At 42.7% G+C, this 25,278-nt stretch overlaps 1 protein-coding gene across 1 annotated transcript in view; it reads right to left on the bottom strand.

The window, feature by feature from the left end:
- Positions 1-2,350: 2,350 nt before the first annotated feature.
- ALG14 (ALG14 UDP-N-acetylglucosaminyltransferase subunit) overlaps positions 2,351-25,278 on the bottom strand; it is a 97,777-nt gene continuing 74,849 nt past the window's right edge. Inside the window, exon 4 of the mRNA XM_047723662.1 lies at positions 2,351-3,445. Within this exon, the coding sequence (XP_047579618.1) occupies positions 3,215-3,445 (231 nt within the window). The 3' untranslated portion in view covers positions 2,351-3,214. The remainder of the gene's footprint in view (positions 3,446-25,278) is intronic.

The raw sequence follows: 25,278 nt of genomic DNA, 5'->3' as shown, positions 1-25,278 counted from the left end.
CACTGATTCAAAAAAAAAAAAAAGAAAAAGCACTGATTCAGTCTAAGGAACCATACAGTAAGGGGGTAGTACATTTCTCAGTTTGAATCTCACTTTGGAGAGCCAACAAACACGTTTCAAGTTGCTTTTATACGGGAAAGCTAGGGTCATCTCCTTTCTAGCAAGGACTTGCTATTCAGTCTGAAACCGTACAGCATTCCTCTTGTTGACATGGTTTCATAGCACTCCAAGTTCCTGGCTAAAGTTTCCCGTGATGACTTTTGGATGTTCTATTTGAAATAGTTAGACTTTCAGCTGAGCAAGCTGCTGAAACCCTTTAGGACAACTGAACTGTAGATAAAAATCTTCCAGGGAAGTAGGCGTGGGCAGGATGTGTGGTTTCCTTGTCTCCCATTTAAAAACTGATGCAATTAATTTTTCGTGAACAGTCTCTTCCAGTAAGAGGTGCATTCCAGACTGTTTCCAGAGCAATCAGAAAGGACAAGCTAACTACTTAGCTACTGATCTTCAGTTTGAGTTGAGACTGGAGCATGATGTTTTCCAAGCTGCACCCCTTTGCTAGTGTGACCTTGAGGACCTGAATTAGCCATAACAACAACATACAGCCGGGCGGGCGCTTGTTTACCAAATAATCCCGAGCAAACCTCACTCTGAATGTGTGCACGGCAGTTGGAATCCAGGAAGATAGTCCTAAATTTTTAGTGATATAACACATACGAGACTTTTTTCCTCTGACATTCCAGGCTAACCACTGCTTAAGTTAAGGCTCTACAGAACATCTGGGACATACATTTCTGGAAAAAATGATGGCATCTTTTCTAACAACTCTCCATGGCCTAAGCACTGCGCACTCTGGCCTGACAGGAGCTCCCGCAGCAGGATTGGGGTCCGGGGAGCGGTGCTGGCGCAGACAGGCACAAACAGAACAGAACACAGTCCAATTTCATACATCAACTATTTACCTAAAGCCACTTAGGAACAAAGCGCAGAGCAGAGCAAAATGCAAAAGGGAAAAAAGGTACATACTGTTATCCCCTTAAAAAAAAAAAATCACTTTCTCTCTAGAAAAGTAGAGAAATGTCTACTAGAAATGTCACCTGACATTCCAGGCCTTTCCATCAATGGAAGCAGGGGCAGCACCTAACATTTGACGATTAAAGTCAAAGCACACGACGAACTACCTCCTGGCTGCCCCACGGCCACTGAGCCAGAGAGCAAAATAGTTTCCCTGTTCTGAGAGTTTTCTCAGCCGAACACCTAGGAAAATGTCCTAGTGACAGATGTGCTTACTTTATCCAGAGAAGATCTGCCCAAAGAGCAATAAAAGCTAGATCAGCCTCGGCACGTTGACTGTACAATCTCTCAGGCAATCATGCATTTTCATGGGCACTCCCTCTCTTCATTTATTTCTTTTTCTTTTTTTTTTTTTAAAGATTTTATTTATTTATTTGACAGACAGAGATCACAAGTAGGCAGAGAGGTAGGCAGAGAGAGAGAGAGGAGGAGGAAGCAGGCTCCCTGCGGAGCAGAGAGCCCGATGTGGGGCTCGATCCCAGGACCCTGGGATCATGACCTGAGCAAGGCAGAGGCTTTAACCCACTGAGCCACCCAGGTGCCCCTCTTCATTTATTTCTTACCATCTAGTAGATGTACATCATACTTCTGAAACAGATTTAAGAGGAGAAAATAAAAACCTCAAATGCTACAAGAGGTCTTCTCCCTGTTAAAGAAGAGAGCTTAGAAGGAGGGGACGGAATTCCCATTTGTTGAGGAGCTGCCGGCCCGCACTCTGTGTTGTATTTCTGTTGGTAGTCGACAGTGTAGCACAGATTCTCAAGCAGGACCAATGAAATAATTTGTGGGGATTGGTGCAAAATAAAATGCGGGTCCCTTTTTCCACGTCTCTTAAGAAATCTGAGAGTGACAGCGGAGTATGAAAGCAAGCACAGGGCCCACCTGAGTGTGGGTCCCTATGTGATGATGGCACATGCCACAGGCCCCTGAAACGTGCTTCACTCACCAGTCAGGCTGCTGGGGCTGGAATCTTGGCTTTGCCATTTACTGGTCATGTGATTTTAGACAAATCATCTGTAACAGGGGGATAATAACTGTAACTGAGTTGTTATTAGGATTCTGCGAGTTAATATTTGAAAAGTGATTAGAAGAATTCCTGGCATATAGCACGCCCTCAAATAAATGTTTAATACCAATATATTCTACTGAGCCTAAACATCTCAAAATGCCAGGGATGACGACAGCCTCACCATTGTGAATTTACTAAAACATTAAAAAAAAAAATGTTTGGAGAGTTTGGATTCCTGAACCACAGAATCACGTTTTTAGTACTATGACAGTGGTCACCTTTTAATTTATTTTAACGATTCAACAAGAGATTTCAAACTATCTTCTGGATTGAGAGCAACGACTCACAAAGCAAAACTGAAGACAAAAAAAGATCCTGGTTTATGCTCATGGCTCTGGAAGCCTGTGGAGTGCAACTTGTCATGAAGCCCATGTAATATGACTGCTTCCTTTATGCTCAAAGGATTCACTGGGGACTTTACTACTTCCATACAGGAAACAGAGCCTCCTGTATCTGAACAAAAACTAAGAAATATCTTTCTTTTCTTTTTACAATGCAGAATATTGTAAAAGAAAAAAAAAAGCAAAAAAAAAGCTGCAGAACAGGAAATGTTGCTAATCATACTAATACTATATTTAGCTGTAGGAAAAATATTACTAAAACAAGTCAGAAGATAACTTGCAGGTAGTGATTAAAAAAAATTTGGTGCACAGAGGCATAAATACCTAATGGTTTATTAATGTTTGTTTTATTTTTAATTTAATTTTTTCAAAAGATTTTATTTATTTGAGAGAGAAAGAGAACATACACGTGTGGGGGGAGGGGCAGAAAGAGAATCTCAAGCTGACTCCATGCTGAGTGGGGAACCTGACATGGGGCTCGATCTCATGACCCTGAGATCATGACCTGAATCTAATGCTTAACCAACTGAGCCACTCATGCGCCCCTTAATGTTTGTATTATAAGAGCACCTTCAGTCTCCTTACTGGATTATTTACAGATTTTTTACTCTTCACCACCAATAATTCTCAGGACCTGCAGAAGCCTTTACAATAAACATGTAGTTTTTTCTACTCCAGTTATAATAAATATGGTTGACTGCAAAATTCTAGAGAAGTAAGCTGTCATTTGTCAAACAATTCGCCCGAGGTACACAGACTTGGGATACTTTTCCTTAAGAGCCGGCCATTGAACAATGAAGTAATCGGAGAGGTGAAACAGAATCTTTCCGGACAGGGATAAATGTTCTACTCGGCAGATGCTTTCAACATAGACAATGATCACTTTCTTTATTCCTAGTATCCCAAGGAGAAGGGCAGATATGCAGATAGGAACACATGTTCCTGGTCCATTACACAACACCTTAAAAAAAAAAAAAATGAAGGTCAAATTAACATAACACCAATCTGAATGAGGCATTTAAAATGAAAAACAGTCACATCTTAGAGGAGATTTTTTTATTATTCTAACCCTTGAATTATTTTGTGTCAAGATCTAGTATGAAGCAAACACATGCACTCAGGAGCCAGGCAGGGCTGTGTTGCTGGCTCTCCTGCTTACCAACTGTGTGGCGGGGGCAAATAGCTTAACTTCTCTGGGCCTGAGGTTGTGCCCCGTGCTACCAGAGGTGTCTAGCACAGCCAGACCTAGTGCTCAGCCAGCGTTCATTGGACCTGTGTGTGCTGCTCATCTCCAGATGTTTTGTGGAACTTGAATGTCACACAAAAACACAGAAGACAGATAAAGTCAGCTGTGAGTCATTGTTTTCTCATGTATCAACTTGTTCTTACTGATTTTTAAAAATCATCTTTCTAACAGCTGGAGCACTGACATGTAAGATATAGGAGAAAAAATGTCTTTAAATGACTATGTGGAGTATCTTTGTGGGATATAGAATCATTTTAGGAGTTCAATTCAACAAATAGGATATTTGAGAGAAGGCTACGAAATGAATGAGATATTTTCCTACAGAAAATTTAATCTGTGCTTGTGGTCCAGAGAGTTTAATGCTTTTTAATTCTGCTAATTTTTATAGAAAGCCGCTGGTTAAAAAAAATTTAGTTGGCAAAAACAACAAGAGAAATAAAAATTCGACTCCTAGAGCAACTGAAAAGAATTTTAGAAGTCTTTTAAGAAAATGAGAGGAAACCTATTTCACAGAATTGTTGGTAAGATAATTTATTATTATTTTCAGAGAAAAAAGTATTTGCACAAACATCTTAATCATATGCTCATACAGATAGACTGAATTAGTAAAACCTAACAAAGCATTTTTTTAAAGTAGGCTCCATACCTAGTGTGGAACCTGACCCAGGGCTTGAACTCATGACCCTGAGATGAAGACCTGCGCTGAGATCAAGAGTCAGACGCCTAAGCAACTGAGACACTGAGGTGCTCCAATAAAGCATTTTTTTATACCACAAATGATAAAACAGGAGAGTTGTGGTTGTCTATGTATGCCTATTGGGCATTATCTACCACATCACATGATCTTCCCAGAACAAAGTCCACAAAACTTATCAGACATCAAGAAATCTTAGAGTTGAAAGGGTCCCCAGACACACTGCCCCACCATCTTGGCATTTCAGATTCTCCCAGATGGACAGACAACCTGTCAGGGCTGTCAGGCATCTCCAGGGCTCTTAAAGGTTTGATACAAGTTATCTTACCTGGGCTTCACCCTTCCTGGAGGCATGACCACCTGGCACACCATTCACAGAACTTTGGGAAGAGAGAAGGTAGCCTGCTTCAGGTGAGAACCAATCTTTTTTGTGCCATCCTTAAAGTGTCTACCTACAATTTAACTCCCTGTCTTTATGAAGAATTTTTATTCAGTTTTTCTTAAATCACCAGCTACTAAGCTGCTTTTCAGACTAGTCTTCTTTAATCCCTATTGAGTTGCCCCTAGAACCTTTCTTCACAGACCCTCAAGGCAGGGAACTAGAAAGAAAATGGGACTGAGAGTCAGGAACAGGGTTCAGCCAGCTTGGGCAACAACAGTAATGAGAGTCACCACCTCGGCTCTCACCACCACTCTTTATCAATAGCTCATGGTGGCCAGGAACGGTCCTAAACATTTCACATGCATAATTTCAATTACAATCTCACAGCAATCATTTGAGGCAAGTTTTATTGTCCCTTTTGTAGAAAAGGAAACTGAGGTACAGAGAGATTGGGCAAGTTGCCTTATCAAATGTTTAGGAGTGGAGGAGTTCTTTTTTTTTTTTCTAAAGATTTATTTATTTGAGAGAGAGGGAGAGACAGAGAGCACAGTGGGGAGAGGTAGAGGGAGAGAGCGGAGAATCCAGAGCAGATGCCCTGCTAAGCATGGAGCCTGACGCGGGGCTCCATCTCATGACCCTGTGATCAGCACCTGAGCAGAAATCATGAATTGGATGCTTCACCGACTGAGCCAGCCAGGCGCCCCAGGAGTGGAGGAGTTCTAGTGCTTCAGCCACTTTTTCTCTTGTGACTCAGTTACCATACACCAGGGGAGACTGGGCTGAATGACCTTCCCTGTCAGCTCCATGATTCTTTTTTTAATTCAATGATGTTAATTTGCCTCTAGTGTTGTCTTATGCCTAAATTACAAGATTGTTCTGAATCCTTTCAGGGTTTAGAATTCCAAAAATCCTATTAATGCAAGGTTTCTCAATAGTGGCATTATTGACATTTTGGACAGGATAATTTTTCATTGTGGTGGCCTGTCCTGCACATTGTAGGATGTCTAATAGCATCCCTGGCCTCTACCCACAAGATTCCAGTAGTCAAGACAATTAAGAATGTCTGCAGGCATTGCCAAATGTCTGCAGTGGGGAGTCACTGCATTAATGTGTTCCCTAAAGCTGGGATTATTTGTTGCTTTTCTCAATCTTTTTCTCCATTGTACAGAATAAAAGAAAACCTACAGCTAAAAAATAACGTAAAGATTACTTGTTGGGTCTTCAATGTCACAGAAATATTTTCATGTTTGTTGCCGTTAAAAAATGTACATATCCACATGTGTTCATCTCACTCTCTGTATACACAAACTGCGAACACCCTGATAGAAATGTCTGTATACAGGCAGGGAAATGACGGGGCATTAGTGGGAGATGAATAGCAACCTGCTATAGATCAGAAGCAGAGACTGAAGATAAAAGTCAAAGTTAAAGGTATTCATTTGTTTACCTCTGTCATATCTCTATTTTGAAGCACCTTACTATATTAAGTCCTAGGTATGATAAAACGATAAATCAAGTATTTTTAAAAAGGGCAAATTAATCTCAAGGAAAATTTAGGCTAAGGAAAGCTATTTTCATTAACCACAGGTTTTAATTCCAAGTTTTATAGAAGCCTAGGCAAACACATTTAAAAATTGTGGATTATGGAGTTTCCGCTATTTAATGAAGGAGATCAGAAAGTCTTATTCCAAGCATTGAACAAAACAGAAGTAAAAAAAGATGTTAAACAATGTTACACAATATAATGGTTGATGATGTCTTTTAAATTTTATAAAAAACACAGAAATAATCTTTATATTTTTATTTCTTAAATGGACATTATTGATCAATGTGGAGGGCCTTGCTTTTATTCTCTCTTCTCCTCACTACCTTGAAAGCTCCTTATGGGCAGGGTCGATGTCTTGGACTATTTATATTCTGTACCTGGAACAAAAAAGGTACTCACTGAATTTTTCTCAAAGGAAAGAGTGGGGCATAAAGGAGGGAATCCTTCTTTATTTATTGTACATGGAGTCAAATGCTTTATTTGCTATATTGAACTCTGTAACTCTGTCATATGCACTTATCATAAATATAATGACTGTTAACTGACAGCTTTTAAAAAACCATCCCCCCTAAAAAAAGCCCTAAAACAAACAAACAAACAAAAAATCCCAAGCATCCCACATCCATTTGCCTTTTCTCCAGGGGAACCACTATATCTGTCTCTCAACCTAAGTGCTGGGGTAGACTCCATACTCAACTCTAAGGAGAGGACCTATGATTCCAGTCTAAACAGACACGGCATCAAGTTTCTCTGACAAAAGTCATTTGTTCAGGGAAGAGCACCTCACCCAGTAAGAAATCACAAGATATAGTGGGACATTTGTTGGGGCTGCTGAGAGAGAGCAGTGCTTTTTCTACTATCCTGGGATGTAGGAGGGGGTAGGCCTGGCACTGTTAACATTTGTCTTGATGCCATGAGAATGAAGCCATCACAAAGTAGAACAGAGTGGAGCTGAGAGATGAAGACAGGCCAGGTCCCAAAGGTGGCATTTATGTTCCATCAATCCAGCTGTGCCTGAAGAAACCAGATCCATCCCTAGACTTGCCAGGTATGTGAGGGAATACATTCCATTTTTGCTTTAGCAGTATGAATCAGGACTTCTGTCACTAGTAATAAAAAGTGTACTAACTGACATGGCCCTTTATTTTGTCTAACTCCCTGACTAGCCTCTGACTATTTGCCGTGCCGGCTGGTAGGTGTTCAATACGTGCCTGCAAGATGAAATAACACATCAATAAATAAACTTCTCTGAGAGTACAAAATCCAAGAGCTGTACTAGGACTAATACAACTTACAGGTTTGGAGAACAGAAGGAGGTCAGGGCTAATATAAATATGAATCACAAGGGTGGATGAGCCGGATCAAGGATCAATAGTTACAAGAGGATCGTTGTTCTGTAGATTTGGGTCACCACAGGTCAAGTCCCATTGGCTGAAACACAACATCAGCGTGTATGAAGAGATGCAGTTAACCTGGGTAGTCTGAACTCAGCTCCCCTACACAGAAAATGGGCCAGGGCCTTTGGGGTCCTGGACTGGTTTGAAGATAAGAGACCATGAAGTTGAGAGTGAGCCAACAGGGAGCATGCGAAGGAGAGACTGAAAGCCAGATGGAGAGTCCGATTCTGCTGACTCTAATTGCAGGGAATGGACAGAGAGGCAGAATCTAACTCTTGAGGTACCGCTGGCCCGAAAGCCAGACTTTGAAAAAGCCTCTTGCTGGTGGAGGCAGAGGCTGGAGAGAGCTCATGAACCACAGGAACAGAGCTGCAGGGAAGGTTCTGTGGAGCTCCTAGGGCCATGGATAAAGCTGGAGAACTGGAGCCCGCTGTCACAGCTGAGTAGGCTCAGACGGGATGTCTCCATGGAGGTCACAGGATTCAAAAGCAACGCTTCTGTTTATAGGATATTGGCTCTACTTTCTAGACAGATGAATGGGGAGATGTGGAAGGGAGCAAACACCAAGGTGTAGGAACAGTCCAGAGACACAGGGAGAAAAACAGCTTGGATGTAAGGCTTAATAGGAAGCAAAGTCAGATGAGGGGCTTAAGAATTTGCCTTCTTATTTTAGAAAGATAAGAAAACCACAAGGTCATCTGACTTAGCTTGCCCAAACACTGTGCCAAAGATAAGGAATCGATGTTTCTTGTAGTCATCAAAGCTACAAAGATAGAGATCCTTAGGTGTGGCCAAGAGAAGAGTAATGGAAACCTCTGATAAGGCTATTTCCGCAAATCTTTGGGCTAAAATACAGGGCAGGGGAAGAGTGAGCCCAGGAGGAGGGAAGCTCCAATAGGAACTGGGTGAGGTAGCAGGAACCAACGATTCTATGTGAATATGAAGAGCAGTGGGAACACACTGGTGGGGAGGGAGGAACTTACTGTACAGAAAAGAGTGAGTTCTTTCAACACCAGGATCAAAGAGTTAGAATTTGGGGTGTTTAGTTTGAGGTTGGTTTGGGAAAAACTACTTTTTGAGGACATGACAAGGGATAAAAATGATGGCACCAGAAGTGTGCCCCTAGCCAATTTTCTTTTAAATACTCGAATAATTTTCAGCTCAATGTGAAAACTACAAAAAGCATAAAGAAAAAGAGTAATCCTTCCAATCACATCAATCTGTTAACATTCTCTTTCAAAGAATGTCTTTATATAAACATTTATATATTTTACTATAAAATAGGATCGCATGTGCACACACATAATTGTGAGAGCTTGTATATAAACATTGTAAAGTTCTGTTTAGCTATAATTTTGTGTGCTATACAAAGTTTAAAAAAAAAATCCATGATTTTTAATGACCGTACATACTTAATCCTATGGATATCTCATAATTCAATGAACTTTTCCCTTATTGGTAGAAATTAAGACTGATAACGGTTTTTTTTTCTCCTGTTCTAAGTCATGCTGCTTAAACATCTTTGTATATAAATCTGTGATTCTTAAGGTTTTAATTTTGCATTGCACTATGTTCCAGAGTTCTTGCTGAGGGAGAGGTTAGAAGAAACAGCTTCAAGGACTTAAGGAAGTTGTACAAAGTTTAATAAAACAACTGTCATGAATTGGGAATGGGCCATGCGGTGTTTTGATTTTGCGCCTTCCTAAATTTGTTTGAGCAATTTCTCACTGAACTGTGGCAGCAAGCTGAGCCCACCTCTCAGAGCACAAGTGAGACTCCTTTCTGGGCCCGCTTTGTAGCTCGTGGACAGGCCAGTGACCTGGCCAGATGTTTCTGTCTAGATCTGACCAGGAGCTAGTGGTATAGAAAAGCAGCTCTGGAGGAGACACTTTTCTTGTGGCAAAGGTGCCATTGCAAGAGTCTCCTATCCAATTTTAGTCATGACAGTGGCCGTGTTCACTGTCTAACAGTGGCGGCAGCACTATCCTCCCAAACCAGCCCTACAGCCATGGAATTTTAGCCATGGTCCTAGCTGCTCAGTTCCTACCTGGTCCTTCCATGTTTTCTAATCCTATTGTATTAGCTTTCTCAGTAATCCTGAGAGCTCTTCTTTTAAGGTTCTGAACCCAATTCCAAAGTGTTTGTATGTGTGTGGGGGGGTGGTTTCCCTATACACAACACCAAGCAGTTTTCGGATACCAGCGGTCTAACTGAGAATTCAACTCAGTCTTGACATTATCTATCCGGAGATAGTACCAGATTCCACAGGTTAAAGGTTCAGTCCTGAAAGACTGGCTCTCACCCTTCACTTCAGACACCAGTAAAAAGCCCCAGGCTGTTACCTGTGCTTCTGACGGACAGGCTATAGACTGAAGTTAGAACCACCTCCTCCCTATGTTCTTTTAATTTGCTAGAGCTGCTTGCAGCACCAGGGAAACAATTATACTCACCATTTTTATTAAAGGATATGATAAAGGATATGAATAAACAGCCAGATGAAGAGATTCATAGAGTGAAGTATGGCATGCCACTCTCCACAATCTCCTAAATGTTCAGAAGTTCTCTGAACCCAGATCTTTGGGCTTTTATGAAGACCTCATTACATGGTCATGACTAAGTCATAGTCCACTGGCTGATTTAACCTCCCGTGCCCTCTTCCCTCCTCCCCTCCTCCGAGATGGGAGGGTGGGGGAAACTTGAAAATTCCAGCCCTCTAATCACAGGGTTGGCCCTCCTGGCAACCAGGACCCAAAAATCACCTTCATTAATATAACAAAAGACTCATTCATTGCCCTATCACAGGAAATTCCAAGGGTTTTAGGAGCCTCGAGCCAGGAACCTTGGACTAAGACCAAATACATTACGAAAAATATATATGGTCATTCTGATGACCAAGTGTGTATTTCTTATAAATCATAAAATCGTAGCTCTTCAGAGACTTTCACTAAATTCTCTTTCTGTTTCTGTCAGCCAGAGTGGATTCTTATGGTTTGTTACCAAGAACCCAGACTGGTAGGGAAAGAACAAAGGCTTTGAGAGTAGCAAATGCAGAGTCAGAGGAGGAGTGGATCATGTCAGAACAGGCCTAGGATTTGCTCAGACAGGGCTAGGAGCGCTAAACTGCGAGCACAGGAAGCAGACACAGTGAAACACGGATGAGGATGAAGCCGTAAGAAGGGCCAGGTGAGCAAGCACTCCAGTAGGGGAAGGATAGGTGCATGGCCTCATTCAGACAAGGAGGAGGGGAAGATGAGTGAGAGAACAGCTCAGAAAACTGGAGAGAGAAGCATCTGAGAATAATCAAGGGAGTGAGGAAAAAACTCCAGTTGGAGAGCAGGTGGTCTGTAACATGTGGCTGAAGAGGTTACTGTCAAGCACCAGAAGGCTGGGGTAAAGCCTGAGCAAATGCAGCGCCGATGGTCCGAGAGCCGAGGAGGTGGACAGCAGGAAGGAAAAGGATGTGTAGCAGATGGGATGACGTATTCCTTGGCTCACAATACGGTACAGTGTATTTCTTCTTTTTTATGTATAGTTAATCATCTGAGTATTAACAGTTAAACAGAAACATCTAAATATCAAAAACAACGTGAAATAACCAAATAAAATCCTAAACACTAGAATCACCGGCTATTTATGGACCTCAAGGTCTCTTACAATTCCATTGCTAACACAGAATTTTCAGAGTTGTCATCATTGTGCATATAGCATTTTTGAGGTCTACTTTTCCAATTCGATCGCTGCTTTCCTTCCATGTTCTACACAGGCATTTGCTGCTTTGCTGCACAAATATGCCACAGTCCATCCGATACTACCCTACTTATCTAGAACCAGGGAGAGCTTTCATCTTCTTTTAAACCATATCAAAAAAGTAAGTAAATTATAAATTGTCTTTATGTAGGCTCATGTGCTCATGTTGTAAGGACACTGACTATATTGCTGGTTCCTCAAAAGATCGGTTATTTGCATCTTCCTTGGTGACAACTCAAAACAACTGTTCCTAATGTAAATTAGGTTCCTGGACCCAGTTCCAACGTGTATGTGTGTGTTTGTGTGTGTTCGCACGTGTGTGTATGCGTCCCCATGACAATGATCCAGACACCATCTGGATGCCCTACTATTTAACTCCATTCTGACACTACTCACAGACAGAATCAGATTCCTCAGGTAAAAGGCTCAGTCCCACAAAACCGCCCTCCACTTCAGACACCAGTCCCAAGCCCAGGATGTTACTGGTGCTTCTGACTGGCTAACAGGCTACAAACTGGAGGCTCCAACCACCTGCCTGAACTCAGGATACCACCTGCAAGTCCAAGTTGTTACCAGTACTTCTGACTCAATGGCTGTAAATCAGAGGTTCCCATGATCTCCTCCTTGGGTTCAATTAATTACCTAGAATGGCTCATGGAACCCAGAAAAATCCATTTACTCGAAAGATTATGGATTTATTATAAAGGATGTTAAAGGATATGAATCAATAGCCAGATGAGGAGATATACAAAGAAGGTATAGGGGAAAGGGCATGCCGGGCTTCCAGGCCCTGTCAGAGCTTGCCATTCTCCTCAAATCTCCATGTGTTCACTAACCTAGAAGCTCTCTGAGTCCCATCTTCTTGGGTTTTTATGGAGGTTTCGTTACATATCCATGATTGAGTAAATCATTGGCCACTGGCAATGGATTGAACCTCCAGGTCCCCTCCCCACCCTGGAAGTTGGGACTGAATATTCAAACCCTTTTATCACATGTCTGGCTACACTGGTAACCAGCCTGCATCTTAGGGGATTTCTAAAACAAAACAAAACAACCCCTGCTGCCTTCTATCTTCAAGCCGAGTCGCAATCCCATCATTTCGATAATTCCAAGGGTTATAGAGGAGCTTTGAGTCAGGAACTGTGGCTGAAGACCAAATATACAGGAGAAATACATTTTGGTCACCTGAGTGACCAAATACACCCTTTTCTTCTAAATCACAATACTCCACAATGTAATAGAAAAAAGAGCAGTAAACTTTGGTCCTGTGGGATCTTGCCCAACTGATTCAGTTCCCTACACTGACACTGACACTTCAACACTGACTACTCCAGTTCAGCCAGAACATTCTCGCTCATACTGCATTCACATGATCCATCAAGAAGCTGGACAACATGGGCCAGAGGTTTACAATCACACAGGCCTGGGCTGGCTCTCTCACAGCAATGTGACCAGGAACAAAATGCTCATCCATTCCATGGCTCAGTTTCCTCACTTATGGATTACTTCATTCAAGAAATATTTATTGAGCAAAGATAATATGCCAGGCACCGTTGTGGGTATTAGAGATGTACTAGTGAACAGAAGCCTGTGCCCTCACAAAGCGTACATTCCAGTGGGCAGACAGAAAGTAACAGATGCACGTATGAACATATAATATAAAGCAGGATAAGGAGACAGTAGGTATGGAGGTCAAGGAAGATGTGGGAGGAGGGGATTTGAGAGCAAATATCTGATGAAGTGGTATGGTCTTCCGAGTCAATCAGACATCGGTTAAAGCAAGAGGCAGGAAAGAGGAGGCAGATTTTGTGGACTGACTGTAAGTCACCGAGGGCCAATGAAAAGGATTGGGGGGTTGAGGGGGGGTGCTTGAGACAAATTATATTTTAACAGAGTTGTTAAACTCTGCTTCAGGGGTTTGACTTCTAGTGGCACCTACTGGAAACAAAGATACGCAGGGCCAGATGACCCTAGTCTGATGTCCTTGTGGGGAGGCGAACAATAAGCTCTAAAGTATTCTCCTTCTTGGGGGTTTGTAGTGGTGAGGCAGAGAATGTTAGGGGTGGGGAAGAGTAATCAACGAGAAACAAATAGAACACAAGGAAAATAGCATCTATGTAATAGTGTTACTATAAGATTAAATGAGATAATACGTGTAAAGCATCTAACATAGTGGCCCATGGTGAAAATCCAGTAAATGGCAGCTATTATTATAATCCATCCAAAGGTCAAGTAGTGTAATTGTGGCATTTTTCAAACTCTTAAGAGTGTTCATACGGCTTTTCTTTGTCACGGGCATAGCACTGACTTGGCATGATTTATCCTACCCTTCAGAGGGTCCCTTGTAAGAGTAAACCCAACCATCCATTTTGGTCTCTTTATCTTCTAGTCATATTTTTTGCCCTGCCTGCTTCACTCCAAGTGACACCTGTGTAAAAAAATGATGGAAGGAGCCTGATGATCAGCAGTGGTATTTTCTGGATTTGCACAGACGGTAGATGACTGAAGGATTCTTGAATGTCCCTGCTCTGGGTCTGCGGAGCCCCAGTAGTGTACTTCTCAGCGTGTGGTGAAATGACCGTGAAAGCTGATGGCCACAACACAGTCAACAAGCCTGATAACATGATGAATAAGCCTGCTCTTGTTCATTTCAAAACAGGAGTTGGCTATTTTCCCCTTGCATGGGAAACTAGAATTCCCAACCTTCTGGTGACCTTCCTGATTTGTGGGTTTGGGTTTAGCAACAGGGGTGCTAGCTAAACAGATGGCAGAGACACGCTGATATCAGGCTCCAGTGTCCCCTCCACAACTCAGGGACACTCAGCTGTAGTTTCAGTGCATGTTAGTATGGTCCTGCAGACAAGGCTCCACACGGTTTGGCACTCTGTACATGATGACAGCCAACCCTCCCATCGTAAGTGCAGAGTAGGCGAAAAGCACTCAGCGGTTGTCACGGGACACACTGGGTTGGCATTTCATTGCCTTGTCCTGATCTCCCATCATAAAAAAAAGTAAATACAGGGACACCTGGGTGGCTCAGTTGGTTAAGCATCTGCCTTCAGTGAGGGTCATGATCCCAGGGTCCTGGGATTGAGCCCCGCCCTTCAGGCTTCCTTGGTCCACGTACGGGTGGTCTGGTTAAGCCACACTTGCTTTGTATCATTATTAAAGATCATTGTCAGGCTAAACCAAACATTGTTTTCCTAACCCTTCCTGGAAGCAGTTGAGGAAACTGAATCTTTTAGTTTTCCTGTTCTCAGGACCAAATGGTTAAAGTGAAGTTTCCTGCCTTCTTGTTTTTTGTTGTTTTTTTTTTTCCCTTTGTTTTCATTGTATTTTCAACTGTTTGAAATTATTTCACAGAGATCTTTGAATTGTACTAATTCAGTATTTTTTCCTTTTGCTTTCCCCACGCCCATATACTCAGTAGCTCTCCCAAAAGCACAGATTGCTACTGCTAGATGCAGCTTCTGGGAGTCATTTTGTTCAATCCTCTCCCTGTTACCTGAGGAAGAAGGGCAAGACCTTGACCTTTATAGGCACCTACTATTGCCAGGCACAGTGCCTGTGTGGCCCGTTTAGCATTAATTACCTCACTTAAACCCTATAATCGCCTCTGAGGTGGGTGCTGTTATCCTCATGTTTTGGACAAGAAAACTAAGGCACACAGAAATCAAATAAGATCACACAGCCAAGACTCAAACCCAGCCTGGGGTGCTCCCGTCTACCATCTTGGTCTGGCACTGTCCTACACCTGTCAACCAGATCTGGCGTTAGCTGGAAGGGGCTAAACGCCAGGTTGGCTCCAGGGCAGATATGATGCAGGGAGTTTAACTGAAAGTGAAATTTTGGCAATTGTTACTAATATTTTATAGCTTTAAAGGAGAAATTAGTGGCAAACTATAACATGCCATTGGACTAGGATGGATTAGAAAAGCTTTTCAGTAGATTAAATAGGAAAATGGTAAACATTTTTATAAGAGAAGGGAGTATCCATTCTAACCAGGAAGAACTGGCTTGATCAGAGAGATTATGTAATTCCTGACTTTCGTCAAGGCCCCTTCTTAACTAGGTAAGTGATATTTTCTTCATGATCCTTAATTTTTTTTCCATGTAGCTATGTATAAAATTTCTATCTTGGGCACCTGGGTGGCTCAGTTGTTAAGCATCTGCCTTTGGTTCAGGTCATGCTCCCAGGGTCCTGGGATCGAGCCCCACATTGGGCTCCCTGCTCAGCGGAGAGCCTGTTTCTCTCTCTCCTTCTGCCTGCCCCTCCCCACTACTCATGCTCGCTCTCTCTCCCAAATAAATAAAATCTTTAAAAAAAAATTTCTATCTTGTTGAACTGAAAACTAGTCAGCAGTTTTCCATAGATAATTCATGCCCAGATTATTTTGGTAGTACAGGCATATCTTGTTTTATTGCACTTTGCTTTATTGTGTTTCACAGATACTGTGGTTTTTGTTTTTGCTTTTGTCTTCAACAAACTGAAGGTCTGCGGCAGCCCTGTCTGGAGCAAGGTTATCATTGCTGGTTTTCCAACAGTACTTGCTCAGTTCAGGTCTCTGTGTCATATTTGGTAATTTTTACAGTGTTTTAAACTTTTTCATTTTTATTATATTTGTTATGGTGATCTGTGATCACTGATCATGATGTTACTACTATCACTGTTTGAGGAGCCACGTACCTTACCCACAAAAAATCGCAAACTTAATTGATAAATTTGCCTATCCCGACTGCTCTACCAACTGGCCATTGCCCTCATCTCTCTCCCTTTCCTCGGGCTTCCCCGTTTCCTGAGACACTATGATTTTGAAATTAGGCCGCTTAATAACCCTACCAGAGCCTCTAAGTAGTCAAGTGAAAGAAGAGTCATACATTTCTCCCTTTAAATCAAAAGCTGCAAATTAGGGACACCTGGGTGGCTCAGTGGGTTAAAGCCTCTGCCTTCGGCTCGGGTCGTGATCTCAGGGTCCTGGGATCGAGCCCCGAATCAGGCTCTCTGCTCAGCAGGGAGCCTGCATCCTCCTCTCTCTGCCTGCTTCTCTGCCTACTTGTGATCTCTGTCTGTCAAATAAATAAATAAAATCTTTAAAAAAAAAAAGCTGCAAATTATTAAGCTTAGTGAGGAAGGCATGTTGAAAGCCAAGACAGGCCAAAAGTTGCTGAACAGTCAGCCAAGTTGTGAATGCAAAAGAAAGTTCTTGAAGAGAATTAAAGGTGCTACTCCAGTCAACACGCAAATGATAAGAAAGCAAAACGGCCTTACTGCTGTTATGGAGAAGGTTGTAGTGATCTGGATAGAAGATCAAACCAGCTACAACATTCCCTTAAGCCAAAGCCCGCCCTGATGACTCTTTCCTGCTATACACTCAAAAGACAGGAACATTCGTAGGAACTGAGAGAAGCAATTCAATTCTAGTGAGGTTGTTTCATGAGATTGAAGAAGCCATGTCACTAACATACGAGTGCAAGGCGACCCATCAAGCTGCAAGTGATCCAGAAGATCCCACTAAAGTTAGTCATGAAGGGGACTATGCCAAACAAGATTTTCAATGTAGACAAAGTAGCCTTCTACTGGAAGATGTCGTCTAGGATGTTCATTGCTAGAGAGAAGTCAATGCCTGGCTTGAAGGCTTCAAAGACAGGCTGACTCTCTTGTTAGGTGTTAAAGGAGCTGGTGACTTAAAGGCGAAGCCAGGGCTCACTTACCATTCTGAAATCCCCAGGGCCCTTAAGAATTATGCTATACCTACTGTGCCTGTGCTCTAGAAATGGAAAAACAAAGCCTGGATGACAGTACATCTGTTTATAACATAATGTACTAAACATTTTAAGCCCACTATTGAGACCTCCTGCTCAGAAAAAAAAGATTTCTTTTCAAAATATGACTGCTCATTGACAATGCACCTGGTCACCCAAGAGCCCTGATGGAGATGGACGAGATGACTGTTGTTTTCATGCTAACACAGCATCCCTTCTGCAGCCCATGGATCAAGTAGTAATTTCGACTTTCAAGGCTCACTATGTAAGAAATACATTTTTTAAAAAAAGATTTTATTTATTTATTTGACAGAGAGAGAGAGAGAGATCACAAGTAGGCAGAGAGGCAGGGAAAAGCAGGTTCCCCGCTGAGCAGAGAGCCTGATGCGGGCTCGATCCCAGGACCCTGAGATCATGACCTGAGCCAAAGGCAGTGGCTTAACCCACTGAGCCACCCAGGTACCCCTAAGAAATACATTTTATAAGGCTATAGTTGCCATGGATAGTGATTCCTCTGATGGCTCTGGGCAAAGTCCATTGAAAACCTTCTGGAAAGGATTCACCATTCTACACACCATTAAGAACATTCATGATTCACAGGAAGAATTCACAATATCAACATGAACAGGAGTCTGGAAGAAGTTGATTCCAGCCCTCATGGATGACTTGGTGGGCTCAGGACTCCAGTGGAGGCAGGAACAGCAGATGTGGTGGAAACAGGGAGAGGACTGGAAGCAGCAGGAGAGCCTGAATATGTGACTGGACAGCTGTGATCTCCTGACCAAACTTGCACGGTGGAGGGGCTGCTTCTTATGGATGAGCAAAGACAGTGGTTTCCTGAGCTGAACTCTACTGTTGGTAAAGATACTGTGAAGACAGTTGAAATGACAATAGGGGATTTAGAATATGACACACACTTAGTTGATAAAGCAGCAGCAGGGTTTGAGAGGTCAGACTTCAATTGTGAAAGAAGTTCTGCTGTGGGTAAAATGCTATCAAACAGCATCACACGCTACAGAGAATTGTTCCTGAAAGGAAGCGTCAATTGATGTGGCAAACTTTGTTGTTGTCTTATTATTTTTTAAAAAGATTTTATTTATTTATTTGACAGAGAGATAGAGAGAGAGCACAAGTAGGCAGAGGGGCAGGAGAGGGAGTAGGAGAAGCAGGCTCCCCACTGAGCAGAGAGCCTGACTAGGGGCTCGATCCCAGGACCCTGGGTTTATGACCCAAGCTGAAGGCAGCAGCTTAACTGACTGAGCCACCCAGGCGCCCCCCACCATTGTCTTATTTTAAGAAACTGTCAAAGGGCACTTGGGTGGCTCAGTTGGTTAAGTGTCCAACTCTTGGTTTCAGGGCAGGTCATGATCTCAGGGTTGTGAGATCGTGCCCTGCATCGGGATCCATGCTCAGCATGGAGTCTGCTTGTCCCACTCCCTCTGCTACTCCTCCCGCTCACTCATGCTCTCTCTCACTCAAATAATTTAAAAAAAAAAAAAAAAAAAAAGTCACAATGACCCCAACTTTCAGCAGCCACCACCTTGGTCAGTCAGCAGCCATCAACATCAAGGCAAAACCCTCCACCAACAAAAAGATTACAACTTGCTAAAAGCTCTGATGATGGTTAACATTTTATGAAAGAAGTCTATTTACATTAAGGTATAGGCAGTTTTTTAGACCCAATGCTATTGCACACTTAGTAGACTATAGCGTAGCGTAAACATAACTTTTATATGCACTGGGAAACCAAAAGAATTCATTTGACTTGCTTTATTTGGTATTTGCTTTATTGTTGTGGCCTGGAACCAAATCCATAACATCTTTAAGCTATGCCTATATGAAAAAATGCTTATGAATTTTTATAGAGGATTACCTGATTCCTTAATTCTGAGTCAAAAGGATATATAGAAGCACTTGTTTATGAGATACTGGTTGTGTGTGTGTGTAAGAGAGACACTCAGACAATGACACAAAGGCAAAGGATACTATTCAACAGACTGAGATGCATTAAGTAGTTGCAGTACCCTGTTGTGGTTAAACATGGTGCTACTCTGCAGCCATGCCCGGATTCCACACCTTGAATAAGCCTTCAAGATTATCCAGAGAACATGTGCTTCACTCTGTGCATTCAGGAATTCACAAATTATTGGCCTTTAGTGCTCCACCACACACCGATCAAAATCCTAGCAATGGTGCACCTGACACCATCAGTAATAGACACTGCTTGTCAAAATCACGGTGTTTTTTGAGGTTTTGATTGACTTCAATCTTTAGCTTAGTTTTGTTATGTATGTTTGGCTGCACTAATGACTCCCTCCTATTAGAGACTCAGAAGACAGCTACCTTGGTAGGAACTGAGAGAAGCAATGAGTTTATCCCAGTTCCATTCAGAAGGGACCCCTTTAAACCAGCCAGGAGAGAAGCGACTCTGTGCTAGTGTTTCTCAGCCTTCCACATCACATTCCCTGAGGGGCACTTGCCCCAAATGTATTCTTTCCAAAGCAGAATCTCTGCGTCCAGAGTTCAGGTTTATGCATTTTAAACAAGCTCCTACATTCTGGTGGAAACTACAGCTTGTAAACTTCATGCCATCTGTATGGCTGATGTTCTTTCAAGATCAACAGTGGCTCTTTTGACTTAATTACAGTCTTTCCTCCTCCCCTAAACCCTGCTGAGGGCAGTGCTGGGCCCCAGTCCAGGCATCCTCTGTCAGGGCAGCAGGTTCTCAGGTCCTCTGTTAGGAGCCTTTTAAGGGAAAAGGAGGTGGGCTGGGGGAAGAATAAACCCCTATTTTGTGCAGTCTGGTGAAGAGGGCAAGTAACACACACCAAATTCTTTACTGGTAAAGCTTCCCAGGGCAAGACTGAAAATAAAATTGTTAGAGGTCCACTCTAGGGTATAAAATGGAATTATCTTTGCCAGGATTAAATCACACTTCCTGAGTCTGACCGAGCGTTTCCAGGGAGAATAAGCGCCGCGCAGCCTTTAATGCCACTCCTTCATTGTTGTTCCTGACTCCTGCCCCCACTGATTGTCCAGCCCATTCGGCTTCCCCTGCCAGCTCACTGTGGCTTGAGTCTTTCAAACAGAGAGCAGGGTCCAAAAACAAAACCGGGGCAATTTCTGGTTGGGGAAGATGCTGGCAAGGGGAATTCTAGAGACCTAGAGCAAGGCACTCACACACGTGACAGATGCTAACTTTAAATTTGATGTTAATTATAATCAAGTATGTTAAAATCCCTGTTATTGTTTTGTTTTTTTAAGATTTTATTTATTTATTTGGCACAGAGAGAGAGAGAGTACAAGCAGGGGGAGTAGCAGGGAGAGGGTGAAGCAGGCTCCCGCAGGGCAGGAAGCCCGATGTGGAGCTCGGTCCAGGACTCTGGGATCATGACTTGAGCTAAAGGCAGATGCTTAACCAACTGAACCACCCAGGCATCCCGCCCCTTGTTGTAGTTCTGAGAGCTACCACTGGCCCATCACTCTGGGCTGTCTTACCTGATTGTCTTTATTAGGAAATTTTTTTCACAAACTCAACAGTAACTTCCTGAGCTGAGTGGGTAGCACAGTATAATGATTACAGGGCAGATGCTGTAGTTTCGAACTATTTGGGTTTGAATCCTATCTCTGCCACTTAGTAACCATCAAACTTTGGGCAAGTCAATTTTTTTCCTTATGTGCCTGTTTTCTTAGTCACAAAATGGGGTTAGAAAATGGTAACTAAGTCATAGGGTTGTTGTAAGGATTAAGTGAGTTAACACGTATAAGGAATTATAATGATGCCTGACATCTTTCTTGGCACGGGGTGGAGGGAGGGCCTGGGAAGATAAACGAATCATCAGGGAGTCTACGATCTACAAACGTGGTGCTGCACTCAGCTCCTGTCACGTACTCTGCACAAAAACAGTCTTAGGGGGAGCTGACAGCAATTTGCTGATTCACTGTTGGGTCTCCGGTGGTGGTGGTGGTGGTGGTTTAACATCATAAAAATGCCTCAAAAAACCCTACAAAAAAAACAATGGCTTTGTCATTGCTTCTACAAAGAAAAACAAAAACTTTTTATAACATGTCATTAGTTAAAAACTATCCACTCCAGTACTATGAAACTGACAGAAACGTTTTAGTCTTTAAACAGAGGAAATTATTTTTTTTCATTGCCTTCTGTAATCGCTTATAAAACTTAAAGTGTGTGTTCACCATTGATATGCCCAATAATGCTCTGCTACAAGGGCCACTGAGTGCTATTATGTTCCATCAGTAAAAAAATCTTTAGACAATATATAGATATAAAAGGGTGAGAGAAGAACATCATGGACTGTTCTAAAGTCATAAAATCATTCCCCGTCCCTTCCCCTTCCACTTTGCAAGAGTATTCACTGCTCTTTTCTTATTCACAGTTTTTATATCTTTGTTTTAAAATCCAAAAGTTCTTATAGCATCCTATTGAAAACAGACTACAAGGAGAGAGCCTGTCCCAGGGCCTAAAATTCTTTCTAACCCAGGCAATTTTAGGCAAAAGAAGAATGCAATTAAAAAGCACAAGAAAATAAAGATATAGCCACAATACCAACAACATCTGGCTAAGTATCTAAGTACTTCTACAAGATCTGTTTTTTGAAAAAACTGGTTAGACATAATTGTGTATGAGGCAGAAGAGTCTACGACCTCCTCACATTCTAGAAAGCACGTGCCCCCAAAATGTCCCTAACACAGTGAATTCCTTTTTTCCTGTCTTCCTTTTTATTCCTTTTTTTCCCTCTTTGCAGTCAGTGGAAGGCAAATCCCTATGTTATACCACACCCTGCAGCTCTGACCTGCAAGGGGGTTCCCTCTCTGGCTCCCTCCTGGGGAAGCGGTCTACCCCCTCTTACTGGCCAACTCCATCTCTCTTTTGACTCCAACTGTTTTCTCATGTTGGATTCCTCATGTTAACCCTCTAATCCTGCTGGGGAAGGGCCTGTGGCAGCACTACCATTTGAAATCTTTTTGTTTTAACTTTATGTACACACACACATATAAAAGATTTTATTTATTTGAGAGAGAGAGAGAGAGAGAGAGAGAGAGCGAGCTCCAGTGAACAAGATGGGAGGGGCAGAGGGAGAAGTAGACTCCCCTCTGAGCAGGGAGCCAGATGCAGGGCTGGAGCCCAGGACCCTGAGCCAAAGGCAGATGTATAACCAACTAACCCACCCAGGCGCTACCTTTTTAACTTTAAGAAACAGTGTCTGATATATTTCTCTGTCCACATTCTCACCCAAACCCTGCTAATTCTATTTCTAAAGACTCTTCAATCTGGCCCTACCCTTGATCTCCACTACCGGGGGTGAGCCTCTCAGCTGGTTCACTCAGAGCCTCCTACCTGCTTTTCCAGGCTCCCCTTTTCCTCCACTCCACTCTCCACAGTGCTGCCATGAGACTTTTTCCTCATACAAACCTGATCGTGTTATCACTTATCGTCAAGGGCTTCCTGCTGCCCCCAACATAAAGTCCAAATACCCTAAAAGTTATTTCCTAAAACTCCCTATCTGTATTGTTTCTCTTTATCACCGTGCTTTTAAGGCTCACCTGGGTTATTTTCTACAGGAATAGAGAAACTCATGAGCATCACTCAAGTTAATATGACAAAAATAACTGTGAGGAATCAAGCCATACATTTCCCATGTAATAATACCTGTTCTTAGCCACGTATTGTCCTTCAGGGACCCTTCAGGTACAGCCAGTTTTGTGGTTCTAAAGTAGACTTAATTGTTCTAAATGCTTTCTTTGTCGAAATTAATGAGTTGTGTGTGCGTGTGTGTGTGTTTAACACACAAGCCAGGATTAGAAAAGATTTGGCCAGTGTGCTTACTGGAAAATCAAAACTTGGGGACTAGTATTCCCATTTATTTTTTTATAGACAGGAATGAGGAGGGGGAAAAAAAGACCAAATGAGGGCCTAGAAAGAGAAGCGAGGGGGGCAACAAAGACAAATCAGACCACTGAATGACCAATTCTACTTCAGGCTGGTCCTGACCAAAGAAAGACAGTTAACAGGTCCTCATATTCTTTGTAAATAGTCACATTTCATTTTAGTTACCAGAGCCACAATAAGAGAGAGAGGTATCATTATCTGTATTTTACAGGTGAAGAAACAGACCGGCAAGATTTATTTTGCCTACTATGGTAATCACAGATGAAGTGTAATGCTCACAGTTAAGGGGGAAACTGCACCCCTCCGGTTTCCCTAGAGGCAAGAGCGAAGTGTCTTCTTCTGTCTTCTCACTCAACCCTGTGGAGGAGGAGTGGCTTGCCTGGGCAGTGAATTTAGAACAGACTCAGGATGCTCAGTCCTGGCAGGCCCATGGGCTTTTTCACTCTCTTCCAGCCTATCCATCTTCCATATTTGTCCTTTACCCTGGCTTGTGTGCTGAGTAGAGAAGAGAGGCAAGCCCGAAGTCTAATTCAGGGGAGAAGATTTAGTGAACGCATAGTGGCCACATATAAAAGCCACATCCTCCAATCTGGCTTTTATCACTTGATAAAGCTAGTATTTTCCTTCCTATGTCGTTTTCTCAATTGGTTGTGAAGATTAAAGGGGAAGACAGAGGGCCATTAACTGGCTCCCTAAAAGCTAAACACAAGGCACATGATAGGCCCTCAATAACTGTTAAATGAATGAATGAATTTGTCCAAGGCCACAAAACTAATAAGCAACAGAATAGAAACTTGAATCTATGTCTGATAGAAAAGCCCATGGTTTCCTAAAATTCCAATCCAGTGCCTCCTGTAGAATGTTCTATTCCCAGGTTTCAATTCATGCTTCTGTATGGCTGCCGGGAAACTGGAAGCACCGGCATCAACCACCGTAAACATCCATGTGTGCCTAAGACTTTAGCTGATAATCTGTCCGCAACAGTGGGCAGGGATGAGCTCAGCATGTCTGCTTGCTGCTGGCTATGGCAGGGGCCACGAATGACTGAGCCCTGTAGGTACACAAAGAAGAGGGACCTGGAAGACCTGGAGAAGCCCCGAAGATGGCTCCGCAGGGTATGGAACAGATAGGGAGGGGAGGCTGGCAGCGGAGCAGGAAGCAGCAAGCCCACAAAAGGGGCAGGGCAAGGGACTGGGGACTCAGAGAGAATGAAGGCCCAACAGGGATTTGGGGGACTGGGGAACTGGGGGCCAGGAAGGAGGCAGGCGAAGGAAGAATGGCCAGAGAGATCCCAGCAGAACAAAAGGCTGCAGACACGGGAAATAAAAATATGTCCAATCAAAGAACATAAAGGGGAGACAGATAAAAGAACAGTAGTAAATCACTGGCTATGAAAAGAGCCACAAACTGATTTTCCATTTCATGTCAAGATGATGAAAAGTGAGAGCTGATCTGTGTGCCAGTAGCCTTCAGAAACTAAGAAATAAAACACCCAGGTTGAAAATAGTTTGGGGAGCCAGAAGATGACAAGATTCCTCCTGCAGGCAAAAGTGAAATTAAAGTAATGACAACATCTCCTTCCCCTTTCCCCCTACCCTCCCAGCCCCCTCCAGTCACAAGAGAGTGGGGAGCTGTCTGGCTGGCAACCATATATGAGCTCAGTGGGGACCCTGTTCAGACTGAGCTAATATAGTTGCTTTTTAAGAGTATCTGGTAGAAGTCAGGATTGTGTGTTCACAAACACCATATAAAAACAGGGTCGTCTTTGCCTTCCAAGCAGTTTTTTTCACTCTGTTTAAAGGCCGGGCTGAGTCTTTTTTTCCCCTTGCTAGAGTGGCACACAAAGAATTCTCTGACACTCTGCCCCCACTGCAGATGAAAGGCTTAAGTGTGAGTGAAAGCAACAATGTTTAGAGTGACATTTACTAGCTGCAAACAGTGAAATCAGAGAGCTTCAGTTCACGCAGATTAAATGTCAGGCTTTAAACATTTAGCAGAGTATTAGCTATGGAAGTTTTTAAAATTTAGGATTTAGTTTTATATTGCAAGCGGCACTTGAGACATATAAAAGAAAGGCTTCTTAAAGCAAGGAAACAATTGAACCATAA

This window comes from Lutra lutra, chromosome 4, assembly GCF_902655055.1.
Source record: "Lutra lutra chromosome 4, mLutLut1.2, whole genome shotgun sequence".
Lineage (NCBI taxonomy): Eukaryota > Metazoa > Chordata > Mammalia > Carnivora > Mustelidae > Lutra > Lutra lutra.
Note: the sequence above shows the minus strand (reverse complement) of the source record. Positions and strands in the feature narration are given on the sequence as shown.